At 36.9% G+C, this 18,296-nt stretch overlaps 4 protein-coding genes across 7 annotated transcripts; 3 read left to right on the plus strand and 1 right to left on the minus strand.

Moving 5' to 3' along the window:
• LOC104757896 (protein canopy-1-like) lies at positions 931 to 3,222 on the plus strand. The gene is made up of 9 exons (XM_010480676.1): positions 931 to 1,059; positions 1,309 to 1,335; positions 1,439 to 1,518; positions 1,933 to 2,005; positions 2,115 to 2,172; positions 2,503 to 2,554; positions 2,668 to 2,692; positions 2,774 to 2,865; positions 2,956 to 3,222. Exons 1-9 carry the CDS (start codon positions 964 to 966, stop codon positions 3,005 to 3,007), a joined length of 555 nt encoding a protein of 184 aa, XP_010478978.1. The 5' UTR covers positions 931 to 963; the 3' UTR covers positions 3,008 to 3,222.
• LOC104757897 (glutamate receptor 3.3-like) lies at positions 3,684 to 7,517 on the plus strand. 2 transcript variants are annotated; one of them, XM_010480677.2, is made up of 7 exons: positions 3,684 to 3,920; positions 4,060 to 4,321; positions 4,405 to 5,762; positions 5,879 to 6,156; positions 6,257 to 6,288; positions 6,388 to 6,794; positions 6,880 to 7,517. In XM_010480677.2, the coding sequence occupies exons 2-7, from the start codon at positions 4,069 to 4,071 to the stop codon at positions 7,360 to 7,362; spliced, it is 2,811 nt and encodes a 936-aa protein (XP_010478979.1). In that variant the 5' UTR covers positions 3,684 to 3,920; positions 4,060 to 4,068; the 3' UTR covers positions 7,363 to 7,517. The 2 variants fall into 2 exon arrangements, with proteins under 2 accessions (XP_010478979.1, XP_010478980.1); XM_010480678.2 differs by having other exon boundaries at positions 4,063 to 4,321.
• On the plus strand, positions 7,771 to 10,992 carry LOC104757898 (protein PLASTID MOVEMENT IMPAIRED 1). Of its 3 annotated transcripts, none has more exons than XM_019239796.1 (3): positions 7,771 to 9,563; positions 9,637 to 10,432; positions 10,823 to 10,992. In XM_019239796.1, exons 1-3 carry the CDS (start codon positions 7,884 to 7,886, stop codon positions 10,870 to 10,872), a joined length of 2,526 nt encoding a protein of 841 aa, XP_019095341.1. In that variant the 5' UTR covers positions 7,771 to 7,883; the 3' UTR covers positions 10,873 to 10,992. The 3 variants fall into 3 exon arrangements, with proteins under 3 accessions (XP_019095341.1, XP_010478982.1, XP_010478981.1); XM_010480680.2 differs by having other exon boundaries at positions 9,637 to 10,395; positions 10,783 to 10,992; XM_010480679.2 differs by having other exon boundaries at positions 7,772 to 9,563; positions 9,637 to 10,047; positions 10,438 to 10,992.
• Positions 11,253 to 13,896, minus strand: LOC104757899 (MLO-like protein 9). Its single transcript, XM_010480681.1, has 15 exons — positions 13,756 to 13,896; positions 13,628 to 13,685; positions 13,304 to 13,536; positions 13,111 to 13,227; positions 12,965 to 13,022; positions 12,774 to 12,862; positions 12,616 to 12,690; positions 12,453 to 12,541; positions 12,331 to 12,380; positions 12,166 to 12,206; positions 11,875 to 12,048; positions 11,750 to 11,785; positions 11,576 to 11,643; positions 11,434 to 11,494; positions 11,253 to 11,348 (listed from the first exon to the last, which is right to left on the minus strand). The coding sequence occupies exons 1-15, from the start codon at positions 13,894 to 13,896 to the stop codon at positions 11,253 to 11,255; spliced, it is 1,386 nt and encodes a 461-aa protein (XP_010478983.1).

Below are 18,296 nucleotides of genomic sequence, written 5' to 3' on the forward strand. Positions count from 1 at the left end.
CAACTTCCAATGTTTTTTTTTTCCTAATGGCATTAGCCGTAATTACGTTTTTTCCCAACACTAGTTTCAGGGGTAGAATAGGTACAATGTGTTAGTCTAGTAATTACAAACAATTGTATGTTACTTTTGTAATAAGGAAGCTTTTATGCAATATTCTAGTAACTCACCCTTTATATTATGCAGTATTGTTTTTGATTGGTTGAACTTGTTAAAAGTTAAGACTTTTTAATCTGCGTACTTTGCTTAAAACATTCTATATTTTGAAACGGAGGGAGTAAGATTTAGTTTTTTTCTAAAATTAAGGATATATAAATTTGTGCTAGTTTTGAAACATTTGAAAACATGTGCTAATTGTAGAAGAGAAACTTAAAATGGGGCTATTTTTGTCAATTGCCTTTTATTGTGTTGTACTTTTTTATGATTGAACTAGTAACTGATTCAATAATAAATATGAATATTAAAATTTAATTTTAAATAAATTTTGGTATTTTAAATTCAGAAATTAAATTATATATATTTATTAATACAAAACAAATGAAAATATAAATTATACTGGTTATTAATAAAATAATATGAAATCCGCACTGCCAATTGTTTTTCACCAATCAAACATTATTTGTACCGCTTATTTTGGAATAACCGCACTCATCCCGCAAATACATTTGTTCCGCACGTACCGCAGTTGAACTGTACTGCACTAGCAAATTTTTTGTCCCGCACTACTAAATCCGTGGTTACCATTCGGACTCTAAGTCCAAAACTCCCCCAAAACTTGATCTGGCAACAACTCTAGAGTGGTGTCCGACGTGGCTACCATTTTTTTCTAGAGAAATATCTGACGTGGCTAAAACATTCGATTTCATTGGTTCACAGCAACATATCAAAGTGATGACGTGGTTTTTACATATTCAAAAATCTCCTTTGCCGAGAGAGAGAGAGAGAGAGACAGATCGGAAAGTAAGAATGGCGAAGCTGATGCTCTTCACCGCCGTAGTTATCTCGATTTTCTCACACGGAGCCTCCGTAGATGACAAATGCGCCGCTTGTAAAGCCGTATCGGTACGTCGGAACCCCTAGCTTTCCTCTCTTCGCTTTCGTGTTATACAGCGAACGCCGATTTAATGATTATGGTAGAGAGATCTTCGTTTTGATGGACATGTTGTGTATTCCCTAGTAACCAAATGAGTCATTAGAATTTGCAATTGGGGGAAACTTGGTTTTTGTTTTCAAGATCACAAGTCTTTTGATTCTAGGGAATGAGTTAGGGTACCTTCCTTAATACTAAAAATGGTGATTGGTGTTGTGCAGGAGGAATTAGAGTTACAGCTTTTAAAGGTAAGAAGAACGTCTTTAATATCTATCTCTCATGTTGTACTTTATAGCAATACCAAAGCTTGTCTGCGCCTGCTTCAATGCTTTTAACCTTTCTCTGAAACAGGAAAAACCACGAAACCATCTTGATATGAGAAACCGACTAAATTCGAAAGGCCGGCGTGAAGGGAAGGTTATTGACTACAGGTACAAACATTATATGTGCACATCCTGAAATAACAGTATGGCAATTAGGACACATGGGACAGGGAGAACATATTTGGCTCATTTTATGTGCATTTGCATGATTACGTGATTTGTAACTGTGATCTTTTATTACAAGTACAAGTGTGGATTGAAATCTCTATTGGAGTTTCAATATGTGATAACTAGGTTGACGTGTATCTGCTGTTAGGAGCAGTGACGAAAGGCAAACTATCCTAACAGTTGGACACTTTTAAGAGCGGGTGTCTGTAAATTGATGTAAAACAACAATTGGATACACTATGATTTCTTCAAAAATTGTTAAATTGCTTCCGTAATATGTTGTTGTTTTAGTCATTTTTGTCATCGTGAATGATCCTGTACTTTTCTTTCTTTCTTTCTTTTTAATCCAAATAGAATAAGCGACCTGAGGGTGGTTGATTTGTTGGACGGGCTGTGTGATAGAATGCAGGACTATACTTTACAAAAGGTAAACTAAGATCTTGTAGAATTCTTATCACACTGCTCTCCCGGTAGCAACATCTTTGTAATTTTTCAGCTATTATATCTCAGAGATTCTTATTGCCACACTTCTGCAGGTGGAATCAAAGAAGAACAGTCAATGGGTGAAAGTCGGAAATTTTGACAATCTAACAAGTAATGTGTACTTTCCTTTTAAAACTTGCGCTCTATGACATATTTGCATTTGTTCATCACATTATCTAGCCGCATCACTACTTATATAATTTGATAAAGTAACCTTAGATGTCTCTCTTTAATAAGTTAAAGGGGAAAAAATGTTGTTCTGTAGTGTATCCATTCGTATACTAGAACACTCTGTCATTGGATATGCTGTCCGCTTTATCTGTTCAAATTTTCTGATGAGCAACTGTGAGAGAGCTTTCATGATGATGGAAAATTTGTAGTATCATAGCTGTGAAATCCTCATCTCTAGTTAAATGTCTATATTTGTTTGTTTTCATATAGATAAACAGGAAGCTAAAGCGCATGCAAATGACATTTCAACTTATTGTGGAAGGTAAGATAATAAGAACCTCTTCAGATCCGCTATATGGGTCGTCTCAGTATCTTGTTCCAACTTAAAATTCATCAAGCTCCTCTAAAATCTATATATGTGATTTCTTATCACAGATTGCTGGAAGAAACTGAAGACGAGGTAAACTTGCGGGTAGCCTTTCTCTTTATTGATGATTAGAGTTTGATCAAATATAGTTGATGTTTGGTTAGCGGATTGCAGCTCGGTGAGGTAATAAAGAATGGCTCCCTTAAAACAGGAGAAGTTAGCAAGGTTCTGTGTCAAACGTTAAGTAACCACTGCAACCAATCAAGGTTAGCACAAATGGTTTTTCGTCCTATATTGTTCTGCCTTGAAACCATGATAAGAAGTCTGATATGGTTCTGCGTTTTCATTTCCGAAAGTAATGAAACAGACTCAGAGGATGAGGAGGACGACGATGCAGATGAATTATAGCTGATTCCAGCTAGTGAAAAGCTCACCACTTATTTCCCATAAAGTGAAGGTCTCATTTTGGTAGCAATGTTATAGAGATATCTATGTACAACTCATGTGTACCTCAAAACACCTCTTCATATCTTATGTTCTGTTGATAACCAGGACTCCATGTCTTTTGTCGTCCCCATGTTTTCTGACCATTGTGGTGTTGCGATCTCATTCGATTTCCTATAGTCGAACTCAACTTAACTTAAAACGGAGAGTTTACAATGGTTTATTTAGAGCTTAGATTTACTAACCCATCTAACAAAACTATACAACGAGCTGTAACCTGTTCGTAAACTAAAGTAACAGAATTATCTATGTTGTTGACTTGGCTCGTCAAATAAACAGAAATTTCTACATAAGCCCAAGTTTTTCAAATTCGGACCAATTTAACAAGTGTAAAATACTAATAAGGTAAAATATTGACAAGTGCTCAAATCCTAATTAATTAGGATTACGTATAATAGTCACAGTGGACCACCTCTAGCTATCAACTCCTTGTCAACAAGGGAAAAAAAAACAAAACACATTTTACATATGAGCTTAAATATTTTTACTAAATTATTATATTTTCTGACTGAGAAAAAAGAATTAAAAGAAACAAGTTGAAAGGTTTCTTTCTTTTTTATTCCAAAAGAAAAGAAAAAAAAAAAAAAGACAGAAGCAAAGAGACACGTGAACGTGAATGTGTCCCTTCCTCATTTCTTTGAAGAATATGAGGTTGGGATTAATCTCAATTCATCAGCGAATCTGATTCCGTCACTTTGTTCTTTCCCCTTTCTTCTCCTTCTTCAATCCTCTTATCTCTCTCTCTCTCTCTCTCTCTCTCTCAATATCCATATTTGGTTCATTTTTTTCTCATTGCTAGTTGCAGCAGCTTCACAAGGTACAGCTCACTAATTTTAATCATTTGATTCTTACCATTTCTGGGGTTTTTTTGTTTGGTCCTACTGAATCACGCCAATCAAATTTTGCTGCTTTTTGAAAATTTCCAACATATTTTTTACTTTACATGTCTTTGTCAGTAGGGAGAGATGAAGCAACAAGAACAACTCTGGGCTTTGTTCTTCTTGTCTTTAGTTTTCGGAAAAGGGTATTCTGGGAAACCAAAAGTTGTGAAAATCGGTTCTATATTCAGTTTCAATTCAGTGATTGGCAAAGTTGCTAAGATTGCGATAGATGAAGCAGTCAAAGATGTGAACTCAAACCCAAACATTCTCACCGGTACGAAGTTCTCAGTTTCGATGCAAAACTCTAATTGCAGCGGTTTTATGGGCATGGTTGAAGGTAAATAGTTACTTGAGACCTATTTTTGTTTGGTAATGTTTTGGATGTTAATCAATTTTTGAGTTTATTTGTTATTGTTGTAGCATTGAGGTTTATGGAGAAGGATATAGTTGGGATAATAGGACCACAATGTTCTGTTGTTGCTCATATGATATCTCACATGGCTAATGAACTGCGTGTGCCTCTTCTCTCGTTTGCTGTAACGGATCCCGTAATGTCGCCGCTACAGTTTCCGTATTTCATCAGGACGACTCAGAGCGATCTATACCAGATGGACGCTATTGCTTCCATCGTTGATTACTACGGTTGGAAAGAAGTGATTGCTGTGTTTGTTGATGATGATTTCGGTAGGAACGGTGTGGCTGCGCTTAACGATAAGCTTGCGAGTAGGAGACTTAGAATCACTTACAAGGCTGGTTTGCATCCGGATACGGCTGTGAACAAGAACGAGATCATGAACATGCTTATCAAGATCATGTTGCTTCAGCCGAGGATCATTGTGATTCATGTTTACTCCGAGTTGGGTTTCGCGGTTTTTAAAGAGGCCAAGTATCTTGGAATGATGGGAAATGGTTACGTTTGGATTGCTACGGATTGGCTCTCTACTAATCTTGATTCTTCCTCGCCGCTTCCTTCTGAACGGCTGGAAACTATTCAAGGTGTTCTTGTTATGCGTCCGCACACGCCTGATTCTAGTTTAAAACGTGAGTTTTTCAAGAGGTGGCGTAAGATTTCTGATGCTCCTTTGGCTCTTAACACGTATGCTCTCTATGCTTATGATTCGGTTATGATATTAGCGAGTGCTTTGGATAAGTTCTTCAAAGACGGTGGGAATATATCGTTTTCTAATCACTCAATGCTTAATACCTTGGGAAAAAGTGGAAACCTCAACCTCGAGGCGATGACTGTCTTTGATAGTGGAGAAACACTGCTTAAGGATATTCTCGGAACTCATATTGTTGGTTTAACAGGACAGCTTCAGTTCGCTCCAGACAGGTCCCGGACCCGCCCAGCTTACGATATTATCAATGTGGCGGGAACCGGTGTTCGTCAGATAGGTTACTGGTCGAATCATTCTGGTTTATCAACCGTATCACCAGAGTCACTCTACACAAAGGGTCGACCAAATATGTCTTATGTTACAACAAGTCCGAAACTAAGGAATGTGATATGGCCAGGAGAAACATTTACAAAACCTCGCGGATGGGTGTTCTCTAACAATGGGAAAGAGCTAAAGATCGGAGTGCCTCGTCGCGTCAGTTACAAGGAGTTTGTGTCACAGATTCGTGGAACGGAGAATATGTTCAAAGGGTTCTGCATTGATGTCTTCACAGCTGCTGTGAATCTCTTACCGTATGCAGTCCCTGTCAAGTTTATTCCTTATGGAAACGGGAAGGAGAACCCGAGCTACACGCATATGGTTGAGATGATTACATCTGGTGTGAGTGCCTATTTTATTATACGTTCTTTCTAATGAAAGTTATTTTAAATGTCATGTGTTTCTTTTTTCTTTTTCTTCCCATTTCTCCTTACTTTTAAAATGGAAATTACTTACAGAATTTTGATGGGGTAGTGGGTGATGTTGCCATTGTAACAAACCGGACAAAGATTGTGGATTTTACACAACCGTATGCAGCATCTGGACTAGTTGTTGTTGCTCCCTTTAAGAAACTGAATTCAGGAGCTTGGGCTTTTCTTAGACCTTTCAATCGACTTATGTGGGCAGTCACGGGTTGCTGCTTTCTCTTTGTTGGCATTGTTGTTTGGATCTTGGAGCATAGGACTAACGATGAGTTCAGAGGCCCGCCGAAGAGACAATGCGTCACAATTCTTTGGTCAGTTTGTTAGGAGTAGCATAGACAGAACAAAGTCCCACTTTTCTTAACTTCATGTTTTCTTCAGCTGATCCATTTATCGTTTGTTTGATATCTGCAGGTTTAGCTTCTCGACCATGTTTTTTGCGCATAGTACGTGAGAAAAAATGAAAAGAAAACTTACTGTGCCACTGGTCACTAGAGTGATTACTGGCTTTTGACTGACACAAGTCTTTCCCTTGGTTTTGGCAGGAGAGAACACGATTAGTACACTTGGGCGGTTGGTTCTGATCATATGGCTATTTGTTGTACTAATAATAAACTCGAGCTACACGGCTAGTCTCACATCGATTCTGACAGTTCAGCAGCTCTCCTCACCCATCAAAGGAATTGAAAGCCTTAGAGAAAGGGATGATCCGATCGGGTATCAGGTGGGTTCATTTGCAGAGTATTATTTGCGGAATGAACTCAACATATCAGAGTCACGGCTTCTCGCACTTGGAACACCTGAAGCCTATGCCAAGGCTTTAAAAGATGGACCAAGCAAAGGAGGCGTTGCCGCTATTGTTGATGAGCGTCCCTATGTCGAACTCTTCCTCTCCAGCAACTGCGCCTATAGGATCGTCGGTCAGGAGTTCACCAAAAGCGGTTGGGGATTTGTAAGTATAAAGATATATACTTTTACCATTTTGGTTTCTTATATATATGCTCATTAATTTCGTAAGTATGAATGGTTTTGCCTAGGCATTTCCTAGAGACTCTCCTCTCGCAATAGATCTATCAACAGCGATCTTGGAGCTGGCAGAGAACGGAGATTTGCAGAGGATACACGACAAATGGCTAATGAAGAACGCATGCACTCTAGAGAACGCGGAGCTCGAATCAGACAGGCTTCATCTGAAAAGCTTCTGGGGACTGTTTCTCATATGCGGAGTTGCGTGCCTCCTCGCTCTCCTCCTCTACTTTGTTCAGATCATCCGTCAGCTCTATAAAAAGCCAAGCGATGATGCCATTGCGAGAGATCAGCAGCAAAACCATGACTCTTCCTCCATGCGCTCCACTCGTCTACAGCGATTCTTGTCCCTCATGGATGAGAAAGAAGACGTTTCCAAGTCCGGAAACAAGAAGAGAAAGATTGATGGATCAGTGAACGATACTTCAGGGTCGACACGATCACGAGGCTTCGACAGAGAAAGAAGCTTCAATTCGGTAAACGCTTTAGATTGAAAATGTAGTTACAGAGACGTATACAATATTGTTTTTTACTGATTTGTAATTTCAAACTGTATCTAATCTTAATCTTAGGCAAGAAGTGTTCTACATAAAACACGGTCAACATAGAAACACTGCAACTACATGAAGAAAAAAAATATTTTTTTTTTTTCGTGTCATTTATTAGAGTGTATAGTATTTTCACACCTCACAAACTCTTAACAACCGCACAGTAGCTGTAGGACTAACGATTCTGAAACGTTGAACGAAACCATACGGGTGACATTAAATTATCTGGGACCATAAGGTTGGTGTCTCTTTCTGAGTTGAGAGAAGGCCACGACATTCTAAATCCTCATCCAATCCCTTCACCAAATAATAAATTTTTTTCCATTTTGGACAGACGAAAACAATGAAACCTATCAATAACTATAACCACACAAACCCCAATTAAACCCTCATCTTCCCTATCCTTCTTCTCGGAAACAAAAAAAAAAAAAAAAATATATAGCTTCTTCTTCTTCTTCTTCTTCTTCATGGCAGGAGAATATTCCGGTAGCCGGAGTTCCAACACGCAGCTTCTTGCTGAACTCGAAGCCTTAAGTGAAAACCTCTACCAGAAACCTCAGGTTTCAGTCGGTAACCGGAGAACCAACTCTCTCGCTCTCCCGCGCAGTTCTGTTCCATCGCTTGTTACCTCTGCCGATGAAGTGAGTACAGCACGAATTGAGGATCTGACAGTATCGAAGCCCCGGGCTCGGCGTTTGTCGTTGTCTCCATGGCGGTCGAGACCAAAGCTTGAGGTAGAAGAGGAAGAGAATGTGACTGACAACAACAGAAGTGTCAAGAAACCAGAGGAGTCGTCATCTGGATTTAGTGGCAAGGAAGAGAAAAAAGGGATATGGAATTGGAAGCCGATTCGAGGGCTGGTTCGGATCGGAATGCAAAAATTGAGCTGTTTGTTGTCAGTGGAGGTTGTGGCGGCGCAGAATCTTCCAGCGTCGATGAACGGTCTACGCCTCGGGGTTTGCGTGAGGAAAAAGGAAACGAAAGACAGTGCCGTTCAGACGATGCCGTGTAGGGTTTCGCAGGGTTGTGCGGATTTTGAAGAGACGTTGTTCATCAAGTGCCATGTATACTACTCGCCAGCGAACGGGAAAGGTGCTCCGGCCAAGTTTGAGGCTCGTCCGTTTTTGATTTATCTCTTCGCCGTGGACGCCAAGGAACTTGAGTTTGGAAGGCACGTTGTGGATTTGAGCGAGTTGATTCAGGAGTCAGTGGAGAAGATGAGTTACGAAGGAGCTAGGGTTAGGCAATGGGATATGAGTTGGGGGCTTTCAGGGAAGGCTAAAGGAGGTGACTTGGTTCTTAAATTAGGGTTTCAGATCATGGAGAAAGACGGTGGAGCTGGGATTTACGGTAAACAAGGTGAATTTGGGATAAAACCGACTAGTAAAGCTAAGAATTTCTCTGGTTCCTTCGCGCGAAAGCAATCGAAGACGTCGTTTAGTGTTCCGAGCCCGAAGATGACAAGCCGGAGCCAGGCCTGGACACCAGCGAGTGGCGTGGAGCCAGGATCGGATCTTCAAGGGATGGAACATTTGAATCTGGATGAGCCCGAGGAGAAACCGGTTCAGAAAACAGAGGAACCAGAACAGAGAGCCGAAGAAGATGAGCAGGAGGAACCTGATTTTGAAGTTGTGGACAAGGGAGTCGAGTTTGATGACGACATAGAAACTGAGAAATCTTATGGAACCGTTGGTGAAAGATCCGTTGAGATGAAGGAACAACATGTTAATGTTGATGATCCTCGGCACATAATGAGACTTACAGAGCTTGATTCGATTGCAAAACAGATCAAAGCGCTCGAATCATCGATGATGAAAGACGAGAGTGATGGAGGAGACGGTGAAACAGAGTCACAAAGGCTAGATGAAGAGGAACAAACGGTGACAAAGGAGTTTCTTCAGTTGCTTGAGGATGAAGAAACCGAAAAGCTCAAATTCTACCAGCACAAAATGGACATCTCCGAACTGCGGTCTGGCGAATCCGTAGACGATGAATCAGAGAATTACCTCTCAGATCTCGGGAAAGGTATTGGTTGTGTTGTTCAAACAAGAGACGGTGGTTACTTAGTTTCTATGAACCCTTTCGACGCGGTCGTCATGAAGAAAGACACGCCTAAGCTCGTTATGCAAATCTCGAAACAGATTGTGGTAAGGCCCTGCCTGAGTAAATAATAATAATATTTCCACAACAAAATCAAGAATTTGAGAATCTCTATTACAGGTACTACCAGAAGCCGGACCAGCGACTGGATTCGAACTATTTCATAGAATGGCGGGTTTGGGTGAGGAATTAGAGTCGAAGATATCTTCGCTTATGGCGATAGATGAGCTAATAGGGAAAACAGGGGAGCAAGTTGCTTTCGAAGGAATTGCATCAGCAATTATACAGGGAAGGAACAAAGAGCGAGCGAACACGAGCGCAGCGCGGACTGTTGCAGCTGTTAAAACGATGGCTAATGCGATGAGCATCGGAAGAAGGGAAAGAATAATGACCGGAATCTGGAACGTGGAGGAGAATCAAATGACGTCGGCAGAGGAGGTTTTAGCCGCCTCTTTACAGAAACTAGAGGAAATGGTGATTGAAGGACTAAAGATTCAAGCTGACATGGTGGAGGATGATGCTCCTTTCGAGGTTTCTGCTGCCAAAGGTCAGAAGAATCCACTCGAAACGACCATTCCGCTTGACGAGTGGCAAAAGGGGAATCGAAAGCAGAAAACGCTAACGGTTTTGGCGACAGTACAGCTCCGGGACCCGACAAGGAGATATGAGGCGGTGGGAGGGACAGTGGTGGTAGCGGTGCAAGCGGAAGAGGAGGAAGAGAAAGGGTTAAAGGTAGGAAGTTTGCACATTGGCGGAGTGAAGACAGATGCAACTGAGAAGCGGAGGCTCACGGCGGCGCAGTGGCTTGTGGAACACGGAATGGGGAAGAAAGGGAAGAACAAGAGTAATGTAAAGAAGAAGGACAAGGGAGCAGAGGAGGCAATATTGTGGAGCTTGTCATCTAGAGTTATGGCAGATNAGGTTTCTGCTGCCAAAGGTCAGAAGAATCCACTCGAAACGACCATTCCGCTTGACGAGTGGCAAAAGGGGAATCGAAAGCAGAAAACGCTAACGGTTTTGGCGACAGTACAGCTCCGGGACCCGACAAGGAGATATGAGGCGGTGGGAGGGACAGTGGTGGTAGCGGTGCAAGCGGAAGAGGAGGAAGAGAAAGGGTTAAAGGTAGGAAGTTTGCACATTGGCGGAGTGAAGACAGATGCAACTGAGAAGCGGAGGCTCACGGCGGCGCAGTGGCTTGTGGAACACGGAATGGGGAAGAAAGGGAAGAACAAGAGTAATGTAAAGAAGAAGGACAAGGGAGCAGAGGAGGCAATATTGTGGAGCTTGTCATCTAGAGTTATGGCAGATATGTGGCTCAAATCTATAAGGAACCCTGATGTGAAATTGCATAGCTGATCTTGGAGATATTCATATTATACAATATAAGATGCATTTGTTTATTCTATGTTTTGTATATTATTCAAGAGTTTCAACTTACCTTCCACCAACCAATAGTAAAATTTGTTTTACCAAAAATTTTGATTTCAAAAAGCTATAAAGAGTACAAATGCATAATTGTTCTACCTTACTAAAACTATTTGTACAAAACTATCAAAATGGACATGGTAAACATGCATGTAGAACATTAGACCATGTAAGGAATTTATATTATACAAATAATTACATAGCTAAAGCCTATGTTTCCAAAAAAAAATTTGTGTATAGAAAATTAAGTAACCAACTATAGACCGTTAAATTTGGTCAAGTAAGACGAGATCCATAGATCCAATTATTTCTCACTTTTCATTCTTTTTCCTCGCCTTCTTATGCCATTGTTCTAATGCTCTTGAAGTTTGTTCATCAAACACTGATCGCTTCATTGTGGATCCCATCTATAAATGAATTATGCATGATAAGACAACTATTCTATGGAAAATATAAAATTTGAAAGAAAACAAAGGTAGAAATGTTGCATACTTGAGTGACGAGAGCATAAAGGGGCAATGTGATATAACTGCATAGGAATTGCACTCCCACCCTAAATCCAATACCATTAGTTCAATTTTCACAAACTCAAACACTTGTATATCATTGCTGATGAACATATATACGTACTCACCCCAGACACACACGAATGATTATAAGGCCAAAATGGTGATGAAAACATGACCTTAGCCCAAACTCATACTGCAACGGGCAACAAGAATCATTAACTCATTATTAGAAAACTTTATAGAAATAAATAAATAGAAACATAAAGCAAAACTAGATGAAGAGACTCTGAAAAGTTTACCCATATCCAAAAAAAGTAAGTGATCTCAAAAGCGTTCTGAAAAGTTTTTAAAAAAAAAAATTCAGTATTCATACTAAAACATCACATATATTAATATCATCAGTCATTTATATGCCAAAATTTACCTGAAACAAAACGAAGTGGATCATATGAAGGACTAAAGCAGGTTTTCCAAACCAAAAATGTTGGTCGGAGACATTGACAACTGGCATCCCTTGAATCACTGCATGTCTCTCTTGAATCTCCAATGCCATGTACGATATAATGGCTTGAAGCTTTGTTCCTATGGCTAGTGTTAACTTCAAACCAACCACAATTAGCTCAAGTGTAAAAAATTGTTTGCTCTTCTTATTTTGAAGTACGAAAATTAAAAGCTTCGTATATATTTACATATAATAGATAAACTAATCACTTACTAGAGGAGGAACCATGGTGATTACGGCAGTAATATACCATCCTGTTAAGTATAAGAAAAAGCATTTATTAGTTTTTATAAATGTTGGAAGTGAAAAGGCATTTGTCAAAAAAAAAAGAAGATATTACGTATGATGTACGAAAACGATGAAGGAAATTAGACTAACCGTGAACATCAAAGAGTAAAAAAAGCATTACAAAGGCCCATAGCTCAGGTCTGTCATTTTGAATGGTAGATTGCATTAGAAAAAATGATGACCGAAAATGTAAGATAAGATATCTGAGTTACCTTATTCCCACAACCACTTTGAAGTCATCTTCCAACGATCTTTTGATGTACTTTTGGAAATCAAACTTCATACCAGGTGCCAAATGAACCTAAATACATAGGTTTTTAGAACAACAACTGAATTGTTATGGAGAAGTAATGTATGTAATATCAATGTACTCACACTTATGAATCCATGTCGCATTGTCAAGTAATCAGACTTTCTCACAGATCTAAGTATCTGACGGAAAAAGCACATCTGAAAAAACAACAAGTATGAGAATATAGAGAGAATAACCGACTGATCAAGAATAACAACATTTAATTTCAAGAAAATCGTACAACGTAGAAAAAGAATTTATTGCTAGCCCAAGAATTGACATGTTCTCGGACAAATGATGTCTCATGTGTAAGTCTAAATCTTGATGGGTCTGTATAACAAGTTAAAAAACAAGTAAGGATAGTAAAAAATTTCGATTAGCTTTCGTTTTGTGTGGATGGATATATCATCTAAAAAATAAAGTTTAATCTACCATTCATCATTTCTTGTTCATGAATGATTTCTTGCTCCCATACTTTCCAACCACGAATCTGTGTTTACGAAAAACGAATTATTTCAATTAAAATTAAGGATCATCACGAGAATGACACATGCATTGTGACAACTTTAGACATATACCTTTGCTCTTCCAAGCATCATAGTTATAGCACTATATATCACATGAAAAACGGCCAAGAAGAATATGAATATATGCACTTGATGTAGTGCGTTTAGCGATATAAGTGCGACATAATCCTGTAACAATAAAAATCAAAATTTTCAATAAAAAGTACATAAAATCTTATGCTGAAATTGTAATCATTAATATTACTTTCTTGCAATTCACTGGAGGAGCGTCGGCCAAAGAACGACGTTGAATGGAGAGGATACGCATTGCGTGTTCAGTTTTCTTGAGCTTTTTATCATTATCATCATCATCACTAGGTCCATCATACGGACCACAAAACGACATGGCATGGCCGTATCTTGATGGAACACATATGCTCGCAATGTAGTTTTGGCCAAATGTTAGAAGCAGAGATATAAATCCCAAAACCATAAGCTCTACAATACGTGACATAATATTGAGTTAAATAGGAACTTAATCAAATCGATTTTCCTATGATTTCAAATGTTAAATTTTCTAGATGATTACCACTTTTTATCTTTTCAAGAGCTTCAAACAAAGCTTTCTTTTTCTTTTTTACGAAAACCTACAAGCATGGAATTTAGTGTATAAAGACAAAAAAAACTATATATACATAAAGTTGTGTATGAAATGACCTCGCCCACTTTGTGAATTATGAGTTCCAAAATAATGGAGATCAAGATGATCACACCACAAACTGTAGAAACGGCCCAAGTCGGGGTCTGATCTAGCTGTCTTGGACCTTCGCCTCCTCCACCGCCACCACCTCCAGCCATTTTTTAAAACCGTGATGATTAATCTTATCTTTCTTGTGTGTTAGTATGATTTTATTATCATAAATTCAATATCAATAGAGAAGAGACAATGAAACGAAGTCAAAGAGATAGAGAGAATGAAAAGGAAGCTAGGGGATGATGTTGCCATTGACGTGCATGCGAAAATAGTAGAAAAAGTGTAGACAAATCCGGTGAATTATTTTTTTCTTTAATATATTTTGAGTTTTATGAATTTATTTCGTGCTTTTTGTTTTCTTTCCTATTTTACAGGTTTCCACATTATTTAAGTGGGAATGTATGTATGGAGAGGAACGAGTGCGGAGGAATATTTAGTGGACGAAATTTAGAGAGAAAAAACAAGAAATCGACGTTGTTAGCTAACTGAAATAGACATCATTAAACAATTGGACTCGAGACTTCTAGTATTTGATAGATTATTATTCTGAGAGTTTGATCGTTTATGTTGTAAATCCACAAATTTTTCTTAATTTTAACCATTTCATTCTCTTATCATATTTGACAAACGTATTGTTTACTTATTATTATTATTATTATTATTATTATTATTATTATTATTATTATTATTATTATTATTATTATTATTATTATTATTATTATTATTATTTATTATTATTATTATTATTATTATTATTATTATGACTTAGACGGTTAGACTTTGCGATGTGGCGAGGAAAATATTTCAAAAAAAGTTACTAAAATTTAAAATTCTGTAATGTAAATTTATTTCAAAGTAGTAGAATAATTTAAGAATATGTGCTACTAATAAAATTATAATTATTTAAAAATGAAAAATAATAAGTAGGACTAAAACTACATGAAGATTAAATATAAAATTAAAATTTTGTTATGTGTCGAGGAAAATATTTCAAAAAAAATTGTTAAAATTTAAAATTCTGTATTATAAATTTATTTGAAAGTAATAAAATAATTTAAGAATATGTGTTACTGATAAAATAAAAATTATTTAAAAATGAAAAATAATATTTAAGACTAAAACTACATGAATATTAAACATAAATCAATATTGAATCGAGGCAATCTTACCAAAAGTATTGCTAAATTTATTATAAATATAAGATATTTTATGAAGAATTATGATAAAGAGTTGCAACCATCATAACAATTATTAAATTTTATATTACTAGTAAAAAATTATTATGACGGTTTTTTTTTCCTGTAAATGCCTAAAGTGTTGGTTGTCTGGGTGAATAGGCAACTAGAAAAGTGATCTTAGGTAAGAATTTTGAACGAATAGTTGTAATGAGTAAATTTAACTTTCTAATAAAATATTTATAAATATAAAATATATTTAACTTTTAGTGAAAATGTATCAAAGAAAATTATAGTAAAAATACAACACTCCTAAAAATAAAATAAATGTAAAATATTGAAAATAAGTATTTTACAAAAAATTAAGATAAACAGACGCAACTTAAATTAAATATTTAAATTTCTATATTGCTAGTCATTTCTAAAAATTTTAGTTACATTATAGAAGAACATTAGATATTGGATACTAATATATTAATATTCAAATTATTTTGGTTCAACATAAAACAAAATTTCTGTTTCAACAAACAATAAATTTTTACTTTATTGAAGAAGAGAAAAATATATATAGAATTCAAAAATACATAAATATTGAATAGACACAACTATTAAAACAAAAGTATTGATGAAAAAACACAACTGTACAATAAATATATGCAACCGTATAAATTATTTTTTAAAAATTACAACATCCTTTTATGAAAACGTACGACAAAATATTACAACCGTTGTTGATTTTTATTCAGATTGCTATTATTATACAGATTATTAGCATCCAAATTTCATTGAAATGGAAAAATACATTTATAAACCGGTAAAAATAAAAATATTATCAAAGTTTAAGATTAAACAACGAAGACATAAATTTACACGGTTAAAATTTCGTTGTCAAATGCGGACAATTATAAACAATTAAAAAAGTTGGCCAAACTAAATAAACAGCAAACTAAAGAATATATTTTGAAAGAAAAAAAATTTCCTTATCAATTCCTAAAATTTGTTTGGTTCTCCATCTTTGATATACTTGGGTTTTTCAAAAAAAAAAAGATAAAGAAGAATTTTGCTCATTAATCTGCTGGTTTGAGGTTGTCACATACATGTCCAAGATTAACTTAAGAGCCCTAACTACCTTTACTCTGGTTCTACAGAAAACCATCGTATAGTTAGCAAATGTATATTTCTAAGAATGTGTTGTATTTATTATTGATAGGCAAAGAGTATATATAAGTACATTAGACTTGATGCACAAATATAGATAATTTACTTAAGATATACTAAGTAAGACATGGGAAATATATTTTTTTCTAACACTCCCCCTCAAGTGTAACATCCGTGAACCAAAATTGGGGATTTTGGGGATGGGTGTCAATCGACACCAGGGTAGTGTCGATCGACACCAGTAATTTCTGGTTCGACCAGATTGTTTTAATTAAAGATTTGGACCGATTTGGCTTAAGGAAAACCATAGAACCGAATTATTTAAGTGAGAAAACGAACTAGGTCGTGTTTTGTTGTTTGTCGCCGTTGAAACAAGAGAAAATGAGAGAAAACATTGTTCTTGAGATTTTGGGGGAGATTGGTGAGATTTCTTGGTATTCTTGGGAGATCTGAAGCTAAGGAAGTGTTAGAAGCTTGCTGGGAGTGAGGGATTCGTCATTGTTGGTCAGAAACTTCCTGCAAAGAGGTGAGTGCATGACCATGGCTTATCTAAGCCTGAGAATCCTTTGTTTGCTTGATTTGTTGTTTGTGGTGTGCAGGTATGTGACGTGAATCATGGCGATGAGGAGGAGGTTGATCTAGGGTCTCGTTTGTGTGTTGTTGGTTATATGTGGTTTATGTTGGAACCTTGGTTAGAGTGGTGTTAGATTGTTGGATGGAATGGTTATGAATGTTATTGTATGGATGTTGTATATATGAGATGATTAATGTTATATGTTTTCCGCTGTGCTTGTTATTGGATGTTGGTTTATTATTGATATTGTAGTTGGTTAGTAATGTGTGGGTTGTTAGTTTAATTAGGTAGTATGTGATGCTTAATTATATGTTATTATTATTATATATATAAAAAAGATGGTTGTTTCAAGGTGGACCGTGTAAGTTCAGAACACCCAACTTGGATCGTAGATTGAAATTGATCACATCCTAGAGCTTTAGTGAAAATGTCAGCCGACTATTCATGAGTAGAAATATAAGCAGTGGCAATGTTACCGAAAATTATCTCATCACGAATAAAATGACAATAACTCTCAATATGCTTTGTTCGTTCATGAAATAATAAATTTGCAGCGATATGAAGAGCTGCTTGACTATCATTAAATAAATGCATAGGGTGAGTGTGTTCCACGCCAAGAAACTGTTAAATTTCCTTGAGCCACAAAAGCTCCGTACAAGTCATAGTCATGGCTCAATACTCTGCTTCAGCCGAGGAGAGAGACACACGGTTCTGCTTCTTTGTCTTCCAATTAAGCGGTGAATCGCCAAAAGTTTTGTACAAGTCATATTATTTGAACAACTTGCTTATAAGTAACGGGTTCATCGACCATAGTCACGACTGCAAGAAACTTTTGATGGGCATAACTAAAGTTGTCACATGATACATAATGTGTTATAGGATAAAAACAAGTACCTATAATATACTTAGAAGTTTAGGGTTTTGGTTTGATGAGGTTATCAAATCTGAATGTGGAGCAAAACATCTTCAAAAGGCTTGACACTTCATGGGCTTGGACTTAAAATAAATATATCTTATATGGAGTATTTTCAGCCCAAAAATATCAAAGGAAGAGTCATTTTCGTCCAAATTCAAAGCAGCATTTATTTAAGCGTTTTATTTCTCTCTTACATACAAACTAAAGTTTGAATTTCTATTTCCAAGTTGTGCTACATGTTAAGCAATTATTATAGACGTTTTTGATGTATTTCCTTTATAAAATGAGGCTCATTTTGATGAATAAAAATAAGTTGAGTGTTGAGTAAAAATTAGAGATTTTTCTCTTTCAAGATGAGATGTGTAACATCCGCGAACCAATTTTGTAATTTTGGTGTGGGTGTCGATCGACACCCTTGAGGGGGCATCGATCGACACCATGTGTTCCGGTTTGGTCAGGTTCGTTTTAATTGCTGATTGGTTTGGTTTGGTTCAATTAAAATCCCTAAATCGCATTTAAGGTGTTAAGAGACGAATTAAGGGTTTTGGGAGAAGTCTCATTGTTGTCGCCGTTGAGTGAAAAGAAAGAGAGAAAAACGTTTCTGAGATTTTCTGGGCTTGTTCTTGGAGATTTTGGAGAGATCTGAGGCTGTAGAAGTGTTAGCTGTTGCTGGAAACGAAG

The sequence above is a fragment of the Camelina sativa genome, chromosome 17 (assembly GCF_000633955.1).
Source record: "Camelina sativa cultivar DH55 chromosome 17, Cs, whole genome shotgun sequence".
Taxonomy (NCBI): Eukaryota; Viridiplantae; Streptophyta; class Magnoliopsida; order Brassicales; family Brassicaceae; genus Camelina; species Camelina sativa.

What these genes read in the sequence shown, in the direction of transcription:
- LOC104757896 (XM_010480676.1), top strand. Translation starts at nt 964, where the DNA reads ATGGCGAAGCTGATGCTCTTCACCGCCGTAGTTATCTCGATTTTCTCA. An exon ending in GGGAAGGTTATTGACTACAG is followed by an intron (nt 1,519 to 1,932) that starts GTACAAACATTA and finishes TAATCCAAATAG; the next exon opens with AATAAGCGACCTGAGGGTGG. An exon ending in ATTTCAACTTATTGTGGAAG is followed by an intron (nt 2,555 to 2,667) that starts GTAAGATAATAA and finishes TTCTTATCACAG; the next exon opens with ATTGCTGGAAGAAACTGAAG.
- LOC104757897 (XM_010480677.2), top strand. Translation starts at nt 4,069, where the DNA reads ATGAAGCAACAAGAACAACTCTGGGCTTTGTTCTTCTTGTCTTTAGTT. An exon ending in TTTTATGGGCATGGTTGAAG is followed by an intron (nt 4,322 to 4,404) that starts GTAAATAGTTAC and finishes TTATTGTTGTAG; the next exon opens with CATTGAGGTTTATGGAGAAG. An exon ending in GACCATGTTTTTTGCGCATA is followed by an intron (nt 6,289 to 6,387) that starts GTACGTGAGAAA and finishes TGGTTTTGGCAG; the next exon opens with GAGAGAACACGATTAGTACA.
- LOC104757898 (XM_010480680.2), top strand. Translation starts at nt 7,884, where the DNA reads ATGGCAGGAGAATATTCCGGTAGCCGGAGTTCCAACACGCAGCTTCTT. An exon ending in AAATCTCGAAACAGATTGTG is followed by an intron (nt 9,564 to 9,636) that starts GTAAGGCCCTGC and finishes TCTCTATTACAG; the next exon opens with GTACTACCAGAAGCCGGACC. An exon ending in AGGACAAGGGAGCAGAGGAG is followed by an intron (nt 10,396 to 10,782) that starts GCAATATTGTGG and finishes AAGGGAGCAGAG; the next exon opens with GAGGCAATATTGTGGAGCTT.
- LOC104757899 (XM_010480681.1), bottom strand. Translation starts at nt 13,896, where the DNA reads ATGGCTGGAGGTGGTGGCGGTGGAGGAGGCGAAGGTCCAAGACAGCTA. An exon ending in TTTACTCTTTGATGTTCACG is followed by an intron (nt 12,207 to 12,330) that starts GTTAGTCTAATT and finishes TATACTTAACAG; the next exon opens with GATGGTATATTACTGCCGTA. An exon ending in TTTATGCTCTCGTCACTCAA is followed by an intron (nt 11,349 to 11,433) that starts GTATGCAACATT and finishes ATTCATTTATAG; the next exon opens with ATGGGATCCACAATGAAGCG.